The sequence below is a fragment of the Grammomys surdaster genome, unplaced genomic scaffold, assembly GCF_004785775.1.
Source record: "Grammomys surdaster isolate TR1022 unplaced genomic scaffold, NIH_TR_1.0 66, whole genome shotgun sequence".
In the NCBI taxonomy this organism is placed as follows: Eukaryota; Metazoa; Chordata; class Mammalia; order Rodentia; family Muridae; genus Grammomys; species Grammomys surdaster.
Genome location: NW_021604568.1, coordinates 17,147,119 through 17,168,258, shown reverse-complemented (window position 1 = coordinate 17,168,258; position 21,140 = coordinate 17,147,119). Strand labels below are relative to the sequence as shown.

The following is a 21,140-nucleotide window of genomic DNA, read 5'->3' as shown; positions in this document are numbered from 1 at the left end:
AGAACAGTAACTACTCACGAAGACAGTCAAAGAAGGTTTCCAAATGACATAATGACTGTTCAGGACTTTGGGTGCACATAATTTGCAAATCCTGGCCACTGCAAGCTGAATTTTGATATTCTGATCATTTGAGCTATTAATAGCTGAACTCAGTGCGGCAAAGTCATTAAAACCGGTTGTTAGGGTAACGTAGTAAATTCTATTTCCAAAGGCCTACAGTGGACACCACCTCCTGAGAAACATACATTAGCACTATTCTTCATCAACAATAAAATGATAAAACAACGACCGGCTCACTATAGAACCTTCCTATGTCAACACATGAAGTGTACACACACACACATATTACATGAAACCCTTAAACAATATGTTCACTTAAAGCTCTATAATTTAAGCTTGGCTCTTGTGTCCCAAATCTCTTACTGAAGTGCTGATTTTTCTGTATTACTGTTATAAACATTAGGAAGAGTCATAAAATTTTGAAGAGTTACTCCAAAATAAGTATGAGTTTACAACTACTTCTCAGAAATCTTGAGAATTCTTAAGAAAGGGTGCCTATAAAAATCTCACCAACACACACCCTGCACTTACGCTGATGAAGGACAACAGGAACACACTAAAGTCAGGGGAGGAGCAGTAGGTGGTAAGCCTACACAAAGAACCGCAGACACAGAGGGAGAGCTGAGAGCAGAGGATAGCCTCCCCTGGGGAAGAGCAACTGGTCAACCATACCAAGTGTGAGCTGGAAGCATTCATACGGATATCATTATACAAGAGCAGAGTGCATTTACCTCTTCAGGAATATATGTGCATGTAAAATTTAAATGTGAAAGAGAGCAAGGAGGGGTATTTGAAAAGGTTTGGGGGAAGAAAGGGAATGGGGAAATGATGTAATTATATTGTGATCTCAAAAAATAAGTTAAGTAATATATATATGCATATACATATTACACCTTACTACAGCAGTAAGAGAAATAATGATAACAAAGGACAAACGTTTAATCTCATCAACTCATGTAAATGTTATTTTAAGATGCTAAATTTTAAATTACAGTAATTTATTAGATTTTTTTTAAATGTTAAGAGATAAAATCTGTTAAGTAGACTATAATGTCACTCAGGGAGGCGTGCAGAAAAAGGACTGTGTGCTGCCATGGCCTGTGAATGCACATAAGAAGGTAGATGACGCATAAAGAAGAATATGTGCTGATGTGAATGCACATAAGAAGATTAGAAGAATACACCTAGAAAAATAAAACCGGCTGCTTAGCTGCATAGAGAATACCAAGGGGCTGGACAAGAACGTAATTTTGAATTCCAAGGCTAAAAGATATATTACCTGTTAAAATTTATATGAAAACAAGAAAGAGATACAGAATGCTAAATTTATGTTAGCTCATCCACTGGTCAAATAATGACTCTCCCAGTAATAACAAACGGTCCATCATCGGAACGGTGGTCCATTCCGAAGGCAAACTGCCTGTGTTTGCTTCTGATAAAAAGAAAAATTACTTCTAAACATTTTCCCCCATTACTGGAATAAAACTTCATGATACCAGTTTGCCAAAGAATGGGAATCTATGTCTACAAAAGCAGCTAGCTCTAGGGGGAAGTTGACTGTCATCTTTAGCTATTTGAGGTACGAAGAACGTGTCCATCCAAATCAACCTGGTCCAGCTGTGGAATAGACTCAAGCTCGGGTTGCTGCCCACGTGCAAAGGCAGAGCCAAAATACGATAATGGGTTTCACACTTAAAATAATTAATATGTAATAGTTTCATTTTCAAAACTAAAATCATAAGTAAAGCTAAATCGTGTTCACTCAATACAGTCTAAAGAATGTGCTGCATAAATATAGTTAAAGGACAATTCACGCCATTAAATGACAAGAAATTAAATCAAATTTTAATTACAGGAGCCTCGGAGAAGCTGAAAAGAAATGAACACTGTGCTCAGCACAATAACAGGCACTTTCTAGATAAGGGCAGCGTGCTTGTACAGGATGCCTGGACCAGAGATGCCCTGGCTCCTCCTCAGAAGCCACAAAACCAACCTCAGTTTTCTTTCTGATCACAGGCTTGTGAGCCGCTTGTGGTGACTGAGTTTGTGCACATCATCAGGATCATTCCGTGTATTAACTGCCTCCTTGTTACAAACTGAGTTACTGTGAAAGCAGCACTATAGAGTTTGATAACAGTAGAAAGCATATTAATTCCAAATTAAATATAAAATCAGATATTAAGATAACTTTCTCCTGCCATGCCACTAATTTAGACCTGTACAATTCATAATCAGTCCAGATAAAATTATCACAATGCAACTGTTTAGACTTTTTATGTCCTCCCTACTTCCTGAATAATTACATGGAAGTTTATTTATGAATAAGCGCCTAAGCCTTAAGCTAGGCTTGTTTGCTAATTATCCCATAACTCAATTAACCCATCTATACTATTCTATATCTGCCACATGGCTGGTTACCTCTCCTCAGTATCCAAGCCTGACTTCCACCAGGTCCAGGTGGCAAATCTCCCGTGCCTGACTATCTCTTAAAGTTCCTCTCTCTGCCAAGTGTTACACCTTCTAATCCTGCCTTAGCTTATTGTCCATCGGTTTCTGATTGACAGATGATGTTTTATACAGTGCACAAGACATTATCCTACAGCACACTAGAAGCATTTTCCATTAAGTTAGAACCAGATGAATAGACTCTAGACCTTCATAAGTAGAATCATTTAGCTTATGAAACAAAGTATCTGCAAACACTACACCAGGTTATGAAACAAAGTATCCACAAACACTGCACCAGGTTATGAAACAAAGTATCCACAAACTCTGCACCTGGTTGAACATTCACATGAAGGCCCAAATATTATACAGGCAACAAAGAAATTCTACAAGTGTAATGGTAGCCTGCAGAAGGACACTCAACATATCTGTGAACATTTGTCTTAATTCTAAAGGTAAGAATGCAGTCAAAATTTTTGTTTGAGCAACAACTGACATGAAATGATGATATTAATACAAAACGCTAGAAGAATATCAACTTTGCAGTCACCTTTCATTGTGTCAACTCTAATGTCAAAACTCAAACTTCTTTCATATAATTCTATAATGATTCATGGAATATATTAGAATACAAGAATGCTATTCAGACTTGAATACAGTTTAGGAATGTGTCTGTATATACATACATGTATACAATAACAATTACTTAATAAAGAGGCCAAGAATTCCAAAGAGAACAAGGAGTATACAGGGTGGTGTGGAGGGAGAAGAAAAGAAGTAGGAGTGGAATTATACTGTAATTTCAACAATTTGTTAAAACCATAAACAAACAAACAAACAAACACAGCTGGCTCCAGTATCCTTCCAGAATTCTCTATTCTATGGATATATGATAAGACAGTGGAATACAAACATAACCACATATACACATGTACATGACCACAATGCCATATAAACAACAAACGCCATACATACATTATACAATTAATGTGTCCTGCATACATATACGCTATGTTGTCTAAAGATTTGTTGATGATATTAAAAGTCCTGCTCTGGGAACCACTGGCAATGGATCCTCAACTGTGCAATAGTGTCTTGGGGTTTCTGTTGCTGTGAAAAGCCACCAAGATCAGAAGCAACTTGGGAAAAGGGTATATTTCATAATATAGTTTGTAGTACATCATCCAGGGGAAGTCAATATAGAAACCTGGTGGCTGGCAGTGCTGCTTACTGGCTTGCTCCTCGTGCTTGCTCAGCTTGCTTTCTTACAGCACCCAGAACAAGCACCTAGGGATGGCACCGCCAACAGTGAGCTGAGGTCTCCACATTATCATTAATCACAAAACCTCTCCACAGGCATGCCCACTGAACAATCTGGTGGCGGCTTTTTTTTTTTTTCAACTGAGGCTCCCTCTTCCAAAATGGCTGCCTGTATGAAGTTTACAGAAATCAGGCAGCATGGGGTGTTTCTCCTCAATCCTGACGACCTGAGTTTTAGCTGTAGAATCCAGGAAACAGTGGAAGAAAAGGGAAAAAAATCCACAAAGTTGTTCTGACTTCCATACATGGGTCATGCCACACAAGCATGTCAGAATACACATGCACAGGGGCGCAGGGGTGCACACACAGAATAACAAGAGCTATTTTTAAATCTTTAAAGAAAACCACTATTGGGAAGAGATGTAGAGAAAGAAAACAGTCCAACACATTCAGGAGTTTCTACTCATGATACTAACGTGTAACCCAATGCCTATTATTCGTTGGAGTACATATAGATGATAAAAGCAACTAATACTTATCGAAGTGTGAGACATTTAAAAGGTGCACCAGATAAATACTTGGCATTGCTTAACCCCACAGCATACTCTTTTAAAAGTTGGCCCTACCCACAATTGACATTTTAAAACTCATTTTAATATCTCTCAAGTCAGGTGTTCTACAGCTGATGATGTCACATAGCCCACTGCTGGTAAGATGGTAGTTCTGATATAGTGTCACCGGATCCGTGAATATAAACAATATTGCCCTGATCAGTGACATGCATGCAATAGTGAAAACTTAGATTGTGAAGTTAAAAATTTCTCAGAAGCACATTAAGTAGTTTAATTTGTTTCTGCTTTCTTTTCTTTGTGTAAACATGAATTTTATATGACTAGGACAATCTCTACATAATCCTATGAAAGGCCTTTCAATAAATATAGAATAAATGTTCTCAGTGGTAAGGGAGCACCATGGTTCTTAGTGGTAAGGGAGCACCATAGTTCTCAGTGGTGAGGGAGCACCATGGTTCTCAGTGGTGAGGGAGCACTATGCTTCTTGGTGATAAGGGAGCACTGTGCTGGAACTGAGCAAGCTCTTTTTTCCTAAGAGCTCCACCAAATAAGGATTGATCGTGTCTTCATTTTACATAGCCCACAGTGTATTCCCACTACAACAAACAGATGTTCAGGGTACATAATAAATGGTCAATTACAGGATCAAACCTGCTTTCATTTATGTTATCTTTGGAATTCTGTAGATAGTTGATTGAGCTTGGATTCTGGAATCTGACAGACTTAATTTTGAGTTATAGCTTCTCTAGTTACTATGTACTTGCAATCCTGACTAGAATCCATAAGTAGTAAGAAGAAAACTGTATATCTCTTTGTGTGGGATAAATACTAATTTGGCAAAACATCTTAGTCTTAAATTTTAGGCTCTTCTTTCTTGGTTCTAATGTATCAATATTTGTTTATTATATAATCAGAAAATCATTGTCCACCTTCTTCAACACCCACCCTGTACCCAGAGTTAATTTTAGTGGCTCTCATTTCAACGCATGTAGCCAACCCACAATAAGCACAAGTTATCAGAAAGAGCATGCTGTGTATGTCCCAGACAATGAAAGTTTTAAAATGCACACCTGTCTGAGACTAAGATTTGGTCTGACTAATTTTCCTCTGTGTTTCCTGAACAATAGACCTAGAACGAAACTTCAGGAAGTTACTGGAAGAAAGAACGGTATGATTAACACATCTGTACTTCATTCTGCTTCCAACCACACGTCTCATAGTAAGAAGGCGGAATTTATTTTAAGAATCTTTTTAAGTAATTTAAATCTTTTTTGATATAAAAAGGTCCTCTATAAATATCTTTGAATGGGTTTACTTTGAAGTACCAGGCAGTTATATATCTGTAGAGTATATTATGTAAAATCTAATTACTAGATTACAGAATTTGTCTGTAAACCAGAAGGGTGATATGCATAGCTCACATGTGGTGTTTGTCACCCACGCCCACTGCTCCCTCGCTTTAAAAGTAAATCAAAACCTCCCACTAGAGACGTTTCCTCTCACTCAAAGCCCAGACGTCAGAGGGCGAGTCTCTTCTCTGTGTTTCAGACTGAACATCTGAATCAAGAATGAGAGCTGACAAACTGAGCAAACAAAGACCAAGGAACCACAATAGTGACCAACTTGCCAAGATATCTCCAGTAAACTTGGGCATGGAGCCCTTCCAACAGGAGGAAATTCATGCCTGATTCTGTTAGATAGCCAGGAGCTTGTAGCAGGAGAGGTCACAAACTCTCGAAGAGAATCTATTGCTGCCATATTCCTAAAGTGACATGGTCTCCAACTGTATTCTAATACTATCCTCATATTCACAAAAAAAGTGTAATACTAAATCCCCATCAAAGAAACTCTTTTTGCAGAACACAGAGGCTATTACAGAAACCCTCAATGGTCAAAATTCGAAGAAGGAACCATGAGGTGCTCAGCCCAAATTCAGCTATACACCTACAGCTCAGAAACAGTGAGGAAGAGTGGGGAGGCTTTTGAGAGCTAAAGGACAGGGTCGACTGCTGCAAGGCAGTTTCTTCTGGACACACAGTGTGCTGCACCTGTGAACTCCGAACAATATGGCCGCATGCATGAGAACACTCCAGGAAACATGCCAAGTGGATGGGTGAAAATTCTTCCAGGCCACGCCCCTCAAAGAAGGGCTGGGGCAGTCATTGGCTGCTGAGAGGAAGCTTTCTATAGGAAAGACCCCCGATAGACTTCCCAGCCCTAAGCACATCTACAAACAGGAACACAGAGGGAATTCAGTGGGCTATGTGTGTGCATGTGTGTGTGTGTGTGTGTGTGTGTGTGTGTGTGTGTGTATACATAGAACACAGAGGAGCAGCAGAGGACAGGGAGAGTGGGAAGGACTTATATACAGTGTACTCGTGTATGAAATTCTCAATTACAATTAAGGTTTTTATATTTCAGACAAAGCATGAAATTTGGAGGGAATAAGGACTTACACATGTATGGCCAATATATTTGAGTGCAGATACTTTTCTGAATATATAAAACGCAAGGTATTATGGTTAATCCCATAATATTTCCTCAGAGAAAGTCACTATTCCTGGCCATTTCTTAATCTACCTAAGTAACTGGGCCTAAATATGATGACAATGTCCAACAATTTTTAAAAACTGTAATTTCAGGAAATGTTTCCTATATTTTGTATTTTATTAAAGGCCATCGCAAATCTTCCCATACTAATTCTACATACAATTATCCAACACTTCACATTTATCTCAATTAATAATCTCATTTCCAAAAACGAAACTATCATAGGTCATGCCTCACCCCCATGGTTAACACAATAACCCAAGGGCTCCCTAAATACCGTGTGTTCATGCATAATGGGTTGAAAGTATTTTAAACATGGAGCTTGTTCAAAATATAAAGCCTTTGACCTTTGTTTTGTTATTCGTATTTATCAATCTGCAATACAGCAAGAAAAACAAACTCCACACTCCAAGGACCTACGTATAAGTTTTAGTTGATTTATTTTCAATTGACATTTCAGGCTAACATCAGTGAATCCATACCTAGGTTTATGCTGTAGGACTCTAGAATGTAGCTCACAGATGTCTCCCCAAGCAGGTGACAGCTCCTTATGCCAGGTGTCTTATCTTACAATAGGAACACAATAAAATGACAATGTCTTCTTAAATAATGTGAGTAAAGTCTATATTAATACTTTTGAAAATTTAACGAACTGACAATTTAACTGAATAGATAAAAGACATAATGCTTACACGAGAAATAAACTTAGCACCTGTAGGCACATGGACTGTGAGCTGAAGGAAGATAAGGCTCCCTTGCCAATGTGTAGGTTTCGCTGTTAGACTTTCGTTATGATATACTACTCCAACTGAATTACTGAAGGCATGAAAAAACAAGTCTCCAAGTGGAAAATATTTCACTTCTTTTAACTATTATGGATTCATTTGTTAATAGTTCCTTTTGTTAGTCAAGTATATGATTATAAGAAAAAATTAAAAATCTTGATATGTCTAGGTATTATGATGATCATGAAAATTTCAAAGTCAGGGCTGGATAGCTCAGCGATTAAGGAAGCTTGCTTTTCATTTTAGACTTGTATTCAACCCCCAAACCCACAGGGCAGCTCACAACCATCTGCAACTCCAGTTCCAGAGTGTTAGATACCCTCCTGGGGACTGTGAACAACAGGCATTCATGTGGTACACAGACATGCATGAAGGCTAAACACCCATACATTTAAAAAAAAAAAACAAAAACAAAAACTCAAACTGCAATATTAAAATGAAGACATTCAAACCAGGAACTTGTCAAGTCATTTTTTAGCATGCATGTGTTATAAACAAATATTTTAACGTGATGTCTAGAAACACGGGGATACAGCCTTGAAGCCGCATGCTCTCCTTTACCTGTGTGAAAGTGAGCAAGCAATGACAATGCACGCAACCTTCCAGTGAACCAATATCCACGTAGTTTTTAATCCCTTCACATGGGTCAAAAGAAAGTTTTCATATTATGTGAAGGGTAGGTTACCATAGAAACCATTTGGAAGAGGGAATATCAAAATTGAAGTCTTTATAGACTTTTAAGAGCCCTTGAATTCTTACACGTCTTATTCAAAGGGAATAATAAGCGTAGGTGACTGATATTAAAATTATATTACAAAAAGTGTACTCAAGTTTCAGAGAAACTAAGGTGTCAAAGAATAAGAAGCAAGATGCTTTATGGTTAAACCTAATATATGATTTAAGATACTTTCATTTTAAACAGTCCTTATAATTGGAAAAACACAACTTTTATAAAAACAATTACTGAGAGGCCAAATCTTCAGACTCCATTTTAGAGATCCCGACCTAAGTTTGAACTCAGGTAAACTAACAGACTGGTACCTGACATTAGTTTCCAAGTTAATCCCCCAACAAAACCTGAGCCTAGCTCCAGTCTTTAGGCGAATCCCCAACAAGACCAGCATCTCCAGGTTATTCACCCAACAAACCTACACCCTCAGGTTACAAGCCCATCCCCTGCCTAACGACCACCAATGCAGAGGGGAACAGAAATTAAGTTTATGATATGACTCCCAGCACCAGTCAATTATATAAAAAGGCACAATAGTGTTTCAATTAGATGCTTGCACACTTATTATAAAGCCTTGTCCCATAGATATTCGGGGCTCCCCCACCCCCAAAGCCATCCTGTGTGATGATTTTGCATTGGAGGGGCATGAGCTAGCTCAAATAGAATAAAGACCCTCCTGTGAGTTACATCAGATATCAGCTCCTGTATGTTTTTGCGGGGATCACTAACATTTCCCTGGCACTACATTACAAAATTCTGAGAAAAAAAATCATTGCAAATAAATTAACATTCTGTCAATCCCAGGTGAACCTGAGTCATAACAGTAGTTAGTAGCTCAGTGTTTCTGAGAGAGAGAGAGAGAGAGAGAGAGAGAGAGAGAGAGAGAGAGAGAGAGAGAGAGAGAGAGAGCTAGCTAGCTCAGAGTAGACAAGTATGCAAAAGTATACTTTTCTGGGAGCAGAAGAGTCTTAGTCAAGCTGGCTGAGGCGAGGCTCAGTAACATAGCATTTCCCTCTGTCCGCATATCATCTGAGACTACAGTTATCATCATAAGGGCATGTGATGACATTAAAAGTATTTGGAGATAGAAAACAAAACTAGGGAATTGCATTCTCAGTATTAAATAAAAGCATCCCTAGCCAACATGTGTCCTTTGACTTCCTGGGCCTTAGGAAAACAAATGTGGAAATAATTCTTCAGTGAAATGAAAACCATCATCTAAACTTGTCTCTGACCGTCAACCAGGATAACATCATGTTTACTATGGACATTAACACACTGATTGTTCCTATGACAATGTCTTTCATTGAAAAGTATTTAGAAACATTGAATTGAAGAAAAAACATATTTGAAGCATGCTCATAGCGGGGAACCTCACCCCTGTAGATCTGTCTGTTTGGGCAGAGGTGAGCAAATCCAATTTGTGATGGAGAAGAGTACCTCCATGTACTTTAGAGACAGAAGCTTCACACTGAGAGAAAACACACTGCCATAGCAATGTGCTTTCATGGACTGTGGTAATCTATAACAACAGGTGCTCCTCACTGTTTTTCTCTAATCCTTTTCACATCCACCAAATTATTTTGGAAGATTTTAACATGACCAAAATGTAAGTAAATTTTAAAAGTTCTAAACTAAAACAACAAAACAGCATTATGGCTCTGAGGTGAGAGAATATTAAGCCAAATATGCTTGTCGTTTAAAAAGAGAATATGAGATACGAAAATAACAGGTTTTTTTCAAAGAGTAAATAAACATGTTATATTTTCAAAGAGTAATGATTATATTGTTTCTGAGTTTACTTAATGTGTAAAGCTTCTAATATATAAATTCAGTCTGGACTTAGAGTCAATCACACAGCTATCTTTATGGTGATAAGGACCAGAGATCGTTAGAATCCATACAGAACCCCACTGTGTCTGTATGTACTAAGCCCCCTTCACCAAGATTGCTGTTTTATCATAAAACTCCAACAAGTTGGTTCTCGCTCTTGCTGTACTGGTCATATACGGAATCACAGATGAGCAGAGGACTGAGGTGAACAGAAACTTGGAGACGGAAGAAATGTCACATTTCCCAGTACATTAAAGCAGGCACTGGGTCTTGAAATATAGGAAACTTAAAAATTCATGTCATATTCACTAATTTTATAGCCTCAAGTACTCTAAATTGTTTCAATTAGCTTTAAATATTTTCTTATAGGTACAATTAACGGGCACATAAAAATGCTGAAAAATGCACATCAAGTAATTTACGGGTAATGCTAATGTTCGAATAATAACATTGATACAACACAGTAGATCAGTAAATAGAAACTAAGAGTTTTTACTCTACAAGCTACAGAGCAATAAACCTGGCCATTTGCTCATAAGTTGTTTCTTGCTTCTTTCCATTAACCAGTAAGTCAAAAAACAATAAAGTGTCTTCTAGTGTGCTTACGTTGTCAGATGATATTTATGAGAGTATAACTTTTCTTTAACCAACATTACAACTGTAGGGAATATCATAACTAACTCTGGCATGCAAGTGCATCAACGTGACCTGCTCCTTTAGACACTGCTGAGTAATCAGATGGCCAAGAAATATCAAAGATTCGGATCACCTTCCCCCATAGAAACTATCCTATAATAATAGATAACTCCCCTAACGCAAACACGAGCATACTCAGAACTGTCTCAACTTCAACAGAGGTACTGTTGTAAAACAGTATTCTCACACCATAACTAAATGTCAAAATAAATATATTACTTACTAGTTAACAGAATTAGTATCTGTGTTCCTTGTGAATTCTAATACTATCAACAAAACCTGTAACTAACATCATATGCACAGATAGTTTCTTAAAATGACTGCGGCATTCAACTATAAATTTTAAAAATCAACAAATTGTTCAATACTAGCGTGTAAATTTGATTTGACAAACTAGTACTGAAAAGGACCAGATTCCTGAGTTAACAGAGATCCATGTCTGGTCCACCCTCACAGAGAGATTAGGTAACATCACTGCCTACCTCTCTCCGACGAGAAGCCCAGCAAGTTTGTTTGATCTTCCAGACCACAGCAGCCACCAGCAGTAAAGATAAAAAACAACTAGAAAATAAAGCACAAATAATTGTGTTCATGATACACATGAAATGCAGTGAAATAAGATAATATGAAGTAAATTAAAATACAGAAAAGTAAGAATCTGTCATGGTGAATATTTTAAAAGAATTCCTTCATAACTAACTCACTTATTTCTTTGTGAACTGTTTTTTTTTTCTTTTCTTTTCTTTTCTTTTCTTTTCTTTTTCTGGTTTGTATGACAATAGAATCATCCAGGATAATAAAGATTAATATCTATATACACACAACATTTTAGAGGACACTTTCCATAAACTTGTCAACTGAAATAATTGTTCTTTCTTCTATCAACAGACTTGCTTCTCAGTTGAGAATTTCTCTGTTGAGAATGGGAACCGTTCATTCTTTGAAATCTGAGTAATTCTGTTTTCTTTCATCCTTTTGACACATTATAAGATCAACAAATGCAGAGTGCATTCCAAATTTCTTCTTTAAACTATAGACTCCCCTCAAAATTCCGTTTAAAGGGCTTTCCGGTGGCTCTCTTGGCGAAGGTGTGTGCTGCCATCCCTCTGGAAACCTCATGAGGGAGGAGGAGAACCAACCTTTCAGAGCTGTCCTGTGCTATCCACATGTCACTGGGGTGTGCAGGCACCCCCTTCCACTAAATAAAAATGAGTAAGTGGATATTTTTAAAAACTGAAAATATCAGTTTTAAGAAGGCAGTTCTCTTTTTCACAAAAACAGATTCTGGGTCTGGGCACAGGGCTAGGTAGGAAGACATTTTCCTGAATAATTAAAGACCCGGTCCTTAACCACAGAACACAAAGACAGAGGCAGTGTAGGGACACAAGCGGAGAAAATTAATTTTGCAAATCTGCATCTTTCTTTTGTACTGCCAAAATCATAGCATCTCATCATTTCAAAGGATTTAAAAGATTATTTAGTTCAGAATCCTTCCTAGAAAAGAAACCCTTGGTAAACTCAGACAGTGACTAAGTATGTCGTTTACCTAATTAAGCCATCTTCTGAGAAACTGCTGACTCACAAGTCGACGTTTTTACTAAGTTAACTCAAACTACGAAAATATGTTCCCTGTGACCACCAAACACCCGTTCTATTCTGAGTACTAAATCGGTACGCTACCTTCTGAAACGTCTTACATCTGAAAAGGCCTGTGTGACCCCTCTGGCTCAGCAGTTCCTCTCCAGGATTTCCTCAGGGAGACATTTCAAGTTCATGGGGAATATGTATCATCACATTTGTGTGATTTGCTTAACACTTAAAATACAGAACACACACACACACCCCAACACACACACACAATCTATGCACAGACTGCCAAAGTTGTCTAGGTTGAGGAGCTCTGTCTAGATCTTAATTATTTCCATGGAAACTACAGTTTTCATGCTGCCCTCAGGTTACTAGAGTTAATGTTACAACATTGGTGGGAACTGGCAGTTTGATAGTGGTAGGAACTGGCAGTTTGATAGTGGTAGGAACTGGGAGTTTGACAGTGGTGGGAACTGGGAGTTTGACAGTGGTGGGAAATGGGAGTTTGACAGTGGTGGGAACTGCCACTTTGACAGTGGTGGGAACTGGTAGTTTGACTGTGGTGGGAACTGGCAGTTTGACAGTGATGGGAACTGGCAGTTTGACTGTGGTGGGAACTGGCAGTTTGGAGTCTAAAGGTCCATTTCAACTTCAGTGACATCATTATATCCTTAAAATCTTTTAGCACAAAAGATATAAGCTTATCATTCCAAATGAACTTATTCATAGCATTCAAAATAAAATGACTACCATCTATAAACAAGTACTGCGAGTGGTTCACTATTCCCTTAAGCACGCCTGTACATATGTGCCCTGTTCTTATGTGCCCTGTGCAGTGCCCTGTACTTATGTGCCCTGTGCAGGGACCTGTACTAATGTGCCCTGCCCAGGGACCTGCACTTATGTTGACAAGGCAGTGAGATATGGAGATTGTTACTAAGTTTCTTATCCTTCACAAGTGTTAACATGAAAAGTTTTTTCCTCTGACAGTTTTGTTCCAGCTAAATGCAGAAGCAGGCAATCTTTTCATCCTCCATACTTAATCTGACCTTACTTTAGTCATTTTTTTCCCTTAAGGACAACTATAGCCGTAGGTGACAGCTTACATACAATCACATATCAAACACGAATTGAATACCTTTTCAATTGTGTCACAGCAGGAGCATGATTAGAATTACTGGAGATGGGAAAGATGCTGGATCTCTCCTAGAAGATTTAAGATTCCTTCTGACTCAAACTCCTTGACTGAGTAAAGAAAATCACTTTCTACAGCAAATAAGGAATGCAGAGTATAAAGCCTTTGTAACTCCACTCTCTTCAGAGGAAGAGCACAACATTAGAGACTCAATCCAATGGGCTCAACTCTGCTTCCTGTCAGGATGGCAGTGTCCAAGTGTCATGGAATTACAAGTAGCTTCCATCTGGAACCTTAAGAAATAACAAAATCCACAGTTCCAAATTTCCCTGGGAAGTGCTGTGGGGCAGTGTTCGGTGTGCTGCTTTCTATCCATTCCATTTTGCATGAAGAGAAGTAAACTTTGATCATATAACTCACTGACATAATGGTCTATCTCTTTAAATTAGCTTTTCCTTATCGTTAAACCAAAAGTTTTAATGGGTAATGTCAAAAGTCTGTGCCCCGCAATTTGATTTCATTACTATTTTCCACAGGAGGAAAATCAATTTTGGCTACTTTCTTAGAAGTTTCTTTCTCAACTATTCCATAAAATGGCTCCTGTAAGCATCTAGAATGGACACTGTGGGGAACAGATACATGGCTTTCAATAAGGAGAGAAGGAAAGAGACAGGGAATGGGGGAGGAGGAGAAGACAGAGGAAGGGGTAAGGAAGAGAAAGGAAGAAAGAGGGGGCAGGGAAAAAGAAGAGAGAAAGGGTAAACTGTAGTCTGATAACGGTACCAAGTTCTGGAGGGTTCAACACGTCTATGTGCTGAGGTTTGCTCTGCTGCTGTGTACTGTGATGCTAAGTCCAGGCTCCAAGGCCTGGCCGCCCCAGAGATGAAACAGTCTTGGTCCCAAGGGACCCAAGTGATACTATGTAACCTTGCACCCCAAGTTATCCCTGATTGGTGAATAAAGATGCCTACAGCCAATAGCTGGGCAGAAGAGAGATAGGTGGAGTCTTGGGTTCCTGGGCTTGGGGTCAGAGGAGGTCAAGGGAGAGGACCGTGGGAGAAAAGGAGTCAAGAAAGTGTGGCCCTGAGGGATGGCCAATTGCAGTTAAGAGCAGCCCAGATGAAACATAGTAAGTAATAATTTGGAGTAATCAATAGGAAATAGATTTTAGTAGTATAAAGGGTAGATATCTGCCCAGCTCTAGTGCTGATAAAAGCTTATCATAAATATAAAACTTGTATGACTTTTATCCAGCAACTGAACAGTCAAAGGTGGAGTAGAAAACCCAGACTGAGATTAAATATTTTTATACAATATCTATGTAATAAATATAGTAACAGAAATAATTTTATAAAAAAGTACACAAAACAGATGATATGAAAAATTAGAAATGTAAGGAGAGATATTATGGTAATTTGATCATAACCTTTATAAAGCAATCATTTTTTTTTATAGAATCTCTAACATGAAAATGCTGTACCATCACTTTGGAAATCAATTTGGCTGTTTCTCAGAAATTTGGGAATAGTTTTACCTCAAGACCCAGCTATACCGCTCCTGAGCACATACCCTAAAGATACACCACTATACCACCGGGACACTTGTTCAACTATGTTCATAGCAGCTTTATTCTTAATAACCAGAAACTGGAAACAATCTAGGTGTCCTTCAAATGAAGAATGGATAAAGAAAATGTGGTGCAACCACACAATGGAATGCTATTCAGCTATAAAAAAAACAAAAACAAACAAACAAACAAAACAAGGACATCATGAAATTTGTAGGCAAAGGGGTGGAACTTGAGAATATCATCCTGAGTGAGTTAACCCAGAGCCAGAAAGACACATATGGTATGAACTCACTTATAAGTGGACATTAGCCGTAAAGTGCAGGATAACAATTCTACAATCTGTAGACCCAAAGAAATGGGTAATAAGGAGGTCCCAAGGGAGGATGTGGGAATCTCACTCAGAAGGGGAAACTACATAGTGATTGGAGGGACTGGGTGGCAGCATCATCTGGATCAGGGTCTCAACCCCCCTAATTCTGCAACCCTTTAACACATTCCCTCACGTTGTGGTGATACACTGGTTGCTACCTCATAACTCTAATGTTGCTACTGTTGGGGGGTTGAAATGTAAATAACTGATACACAACCACCTGTGGGGTCATGACCCACAGGTTGAGAACCACTGGTCTAGAGTCAGTTATGAAGGGGGCGGGGCACAGAACACAGGGTGACGTGAGCCTGCACCGCAGCCAGTTACCATTACAGGAGATGACACGACAACTCTGCTATAACAAATGAGAAATAATCTTCCAGCTGTTTGAGAGATTTCACCTTAACTGAATTAATTAATTAATTCATAATTAATTAATGTCCCTTAACAACAGACAAGGGACAAAACATACCTCTCAATGACCAATCAGTTCTCTAACACAAGAGGATTTTATTCTCACCGACTGAAATGTTCACAATGTAACCAGTTTAAACACTGCAATGCCAAGTGGATTTACAAGGATTTGGGTTTGTCAGTTTATCCATCTGCTAAGAACTGAAGACTGAAAAAAAAAAAAAGCCTGTGGGTGAACGGGGCAGACAGAACACTGATTACAAAAACGCAGCGCACACTAGCTTGCAAGGCAGGGTGAGGGCAGGCAGAGACTCTAATCTGAAAAGCGAATGCTCCCAGACCCCAGCCTTAAAGTGCTGAGCTGCTCCAATACGTAGCAATTTTTACAACTGACCTCACATAGTGTGAGGTGCACTAAAAACACTGCATAAAATTACCTTCATCCCATGTGCATGAGGTTTATGTAAAGCATGAATGCTTTGTTTACATGTGAGTTGCAGAACCAAGCTATCTCATTACATATAAAAACATTTCAAAATTGGTGGGTAGATCTAAATATTTCTGGTACTGAGCATTTTCAGTAAGCAACAACTCCCTTGTATGCTTAAGATATACTGTTGGTAACATAATTTCAAATACAAGAATGGAAAACTAACTGAAACTGGTATTTGTGCGTGAATCTTAAATATACTTCCCAGTATGAGCTTACCTATATCACCAACAGGAGGTCATCAGATTGGTCCCACTAAATCCTCCCTCGTTGAGGCAGAGAACTCACAGACATTGTCTTTCACCAAGAATATAGAAGCAGTTAGGCTACCTGGGAGAAGGGGTCACCAAGCCTCCCACCTACCCAAGCTGACTGTGATGGTTTGTATATGCTCAGCCCAGGAATGGCACTATTAGAAGGTATGCCCTTGTTGAAGTAGGTGTTTCACTGTGGGTGTGGGCTTTAAGACCCTCATCCTAGCTGCCTGGAAGCCAGTATTCTGCTAGCAGCCTTTAGATGAAGATGTAGAACTCTCAGCTCCTCCTGCACCATGCCTGCCTGGATGCTGCCATGTCCTCACCTTGTTGACAATGGACTGAATCTCTGAACCTGTAAGTCAGCCCCAATTAAATGTTGGCCTTATAAGAGTTGCCTTGGTCATGGTGTCTGTTCACAGCAGCAAGACCCTAACTGAGACACTTATATAAGTGGTTAATGGTGATGAGGAGACTTCTCTTTAGTAGATTCCACACTCCTGTAAGTAGCTCCAAATAAACTCATTAATTCACCAAGGTGGAAGTGGGGACAATCATGCCTTGGTCTGTCACTGCCACCCTATCGTGGTTTAGAGGACATTTGTTAACATTTCCACCCAAAAATTAATGTGACAGTCCTAAAGAGAGGACTGGAGTTTAACTATCTTCCATAAAGAAGGGGTCAATGTGACAAGATCATTGTCCATCCCAGTTCACTTGTCGGTGATCACTGATGAACACCATTACCAAAAGCAACTTGTGGAAGAGAGGGTTTGATTGATTCTGGTTACAGTCTGGCATCAGGTGATGCAAGGCAGGAAGCTTGAGCTGCGAACTGAAGCAGAGAGCAGGGAGGAACAGGCTTTCTCAGCTACCTTTCTTATATAACCCAGGCCTACCCACCCAGGGATAGAAACACAAAGGGAAGCTGCACCCTCCCTTGTCAATTAGAAATTAAGACAATGCCTCAAAGAGGAGGCCACAGTCATCAAGGAAATGCCAATCAAAACAACCCTGAGATTCCACCTTACACCAGTCAGAATGGCTAAGATCAAAAACTCAAGTGACAGCACATGCTGGCGAGGATGTGGAGAAAGAGGAACGCAACTCCATTGCTGGTGGGATTGCTAACTGGTACAACCACTGGTACAATCACTCTGGTGGTTCCTCAAAAAATTGGAAATAGTTCTATCTCAAGACCCAGCTTATACCACTCCAGGGCATATACCCAAAAGATGCCCCACCATCTCACAAAGACACATGCTCCACTATAGCAGCCTTATTTGTAACAGCCAAACCTGCAAACAACCCAGATGTCCCTCAAGTGAGAAATAGATACAGAAACCTTCAAATTTTTTGACCTAGAATGGTTCCTGTCTAAAACAAATGCAGGGACAAAAATGGAGCACAGACTGAAGGAAAGGCCATCCAGTGACCTGCCCAGCTTGGGATCCATCCCACGCGCAGGCACTGAACCCTGACACTATTACTGATGTCACATTGTGCTTGCAGAGGAGCCTAGCATAACTGTCCTCTGAGAGGCTCTACCAGCAGCTGACTGAGACAGAAGTAGATACTTACAGTCAAGCATTAGATGGAGATCAGGGACCCTATGGAAGAGTTAGGGGAAGGACTGAAGGAGATGAAAGGGTGGCAACCAGATAGTAAGACTAACAGTTTCAACTAATCTGGACCCCTGGGAACTCTCAGAGACACCGCCACCAACCACAGAGCATACATGGGCTAATCCATGACCCCTGGAACATATGTAGCAGAGGACTGCCTTGTCTGGCCTCCATGGGAAAGGATGTAACTAATCCTGTAGAGACCTGATGCCCCAGGGAAGGGGGATGCTGGGGGTGGGGTTGAAGTGAGAGGAAGCACCCTCTCAGAGGCTAAAGGGAGGGGGTGAAGAACTCTGGGGTGGGTGAGAGACTGTCGGGGACAATATTTGGAACATAAATAAAATAATTTAATATTAACAAAAGGAGAAGGAGAAGGAGGAGAAGGAGGAGGAGAAGGAGGAGGAGAAGGAGGAGGAGGAAGAAGAGGAGGAAGAAGAGGAGGAGGAGAAAAAGAAGAAGCCACAAGCCAGCATGAAGGAGGCAGTTCCTCAGCTGCTGACGTTCCCTCTTCCCAGGTAAGTTTAAGTCTGCATCAAGGTGACAGAAATGAATCAGCACGGTGTTCTCATAAGAAAAGAAACCAGACACGACCTCCTTGCTTTACTCAGCACGGAAGAAAGCCAAGTAGCTAAGAAGCAGAAACCATTTGTCTAATGCTTGGAAGAAGGTCGTCATAAAAAAAAAAACAGTTGGTCTGTTTAGCTTTCAGATCTGACTCAACACATCTCTACCCTTCAAGACACCCAAACCCTCGTGATTTATTATGGTAGATGAAGTCCAAATGTTCTGATCTAGGAGATAGACAGACAGACATATACAAGATAAGAATGTCTGGAATATGCATGTTGCTGTAAATCAACTCAGCTGTTTTTACCGCTTAAGAACAAAAGCCAACCCCCTGGCACCTTGTCTCACACAAGGGTGGGCGTGGTCACCGCTAGTCAATCAGTAAAGACGTACTAAACAGCTCTAGTCCACCATGAAGCTGATGAGGGATCGATCTCATTCAAATCAAATGGTGGTTATACAGCCACGTTGACCGAGTTAAATGAAGACTGGGCAGGGATCCATGAAGTCCAGTAAATATATCACTTATTTAAAATTCATGAAGAAATACAGCTAAATTAATCTCTCAGGAAATAAGAGATTTACACATCTATAGAGCATTCTGGAAAATTCAGTACTCCGAGACTCGCCTGGCAGGAGAGTAGGAAGGCTGACGGAGAAGGAGAGTCTTCCTGATGGGGCTTGACTGCATTAATCTGGAAAATTCCTAATAAATCAGGGACAAAAGTGGCAAAGGTCAACGCACACAGCGTTTCTTCACACTGAGTTAGTATAGAATCACATCACAGGAAACCAGGCAGTCGGGTAAAAGCTTTCGTTAAGGAATTCTTTGGGTATTTTAAAACAAGTATATGCTCTTTTATAAAGCTCCAGTAACCTAGGGTAAGGAACAAAGAAGCAGACAGCTATCGGATTATCGGACAATATGTGCACTAGCCACTGTCCTCGCAAAGAAATAGGTGACCCCATTCTCGCCCCCTCAAATCACACCGATGTAGTGATTTAACACCACAGCTTAGTTTTCCCAGTTCTGAACTTTATACCAAGGGAACTCCAAAGGGCTTGTTTATCCTCTGGTTTGGGCTTCTTTCAGATTAACCCTCCATTGTCCAGGTTGCTCCCTGTTCATGGCTCCATGTTATGACATAATATGGTCATGTTCTTCCATTCTACTATTTTTAAGCACGTGGGATATTTCCAGTTGAAGCTGCCTACATAAGGGTCTCTTTTCTCATCCATAAGAAACAGAGATGGCCCATGATAAAGCACTCGACGCTGAGGGTCGTGGACATGACGGTGAGAGTTAAGAAGGGTCACTTCAGTCAGAACCACTTGTAAGTCTCTCTCTCAGACACCTCTCTGCTATTTCACCGACTTCACAGGGCTTGTCTGTGCCCTGTAGACAATATCAGTAGTCTCAATTACATTTCATTCCACCTGCCCACGGGCTGTGTGCACTGCACCTGAAGGGTTTGTGACAGGCAAGGGGACTCTCCCTGTTTAGTCTGAAATGGAGCAGAATTTGTAACCCCATCCGCGTGCCTCGGGTCACATGTGGAAGTCAGAGGAGAACTGGAAGGAGCTGTACTTCTCCTTCTTCCGAGAGGACCTGGGGGGCAGAACTTAGGACATAGGACCTGGTGGCGAGTGCCTCTACTTGAAGCACCTCGCTGCCCCCAGCAGTCATGAACTACAGGCAGCTAATACTGAGGGCAAGAGAAATAGTCAACCACAGACAGGAGCCATTGGAGAACCAATTGCTTATAATGCTCAACGTTGAGAACATCCAGAGGAGTGACATTTTATAGTCTGGGCAGGTTGTATTTAGATACATGTATGTATATACACGATTATGTATGCAACAACAAGCAATGGAAAAGAAGCCATAGATCTGGAAATGGAAAGTGTACATGGGAGAATCTGGAGGGAGAGATGGAAGGGGAAATTATGTAATTATATTATAGTCTCAAAGAAGTAATAAATAAAGTCACAAAATTAATCTTTAAAAAATTAAATAAAATAAAAAATGAGAGAGGATGTCCCCACTAACTCTGACCTTCAGTGAGATCTGGGGAATGTGACCACTCTGGGTGGTAACCACATACATGTGCTGGGCAGTGGTGACCACATGCACGTGCTGGGCAGTGGTAACCACATGCACGTGCTGGGCAGTGGTGACCACATGCACGTGCTGGGC

The 21,140-nt window shown here is 40.0% G+C and overlaps 1 protein-coding gene across 1 annotated transcript in view; it reads right to left on the bottom strand.

The window, feature by feature from the left end:
* Atrnl1 (attractin like 1) overlaps positions 1-21,140 on the bottom strand; it is a 521,748-nt gene that overhangs the window by 322,969 nt on the left and 177,639 nt on the right. Inside the window, exon 26 of the mRNA XM_028775552.1 lies at positions 11,414-11,492. Within this exon, the coding sequence (XP_028631385.1) occupies positions 11,414-11,492 (79 nt within the window). The remainder of the gene's footprint in view (positions 1-11,413; positions 11,493-21,140) is intronic.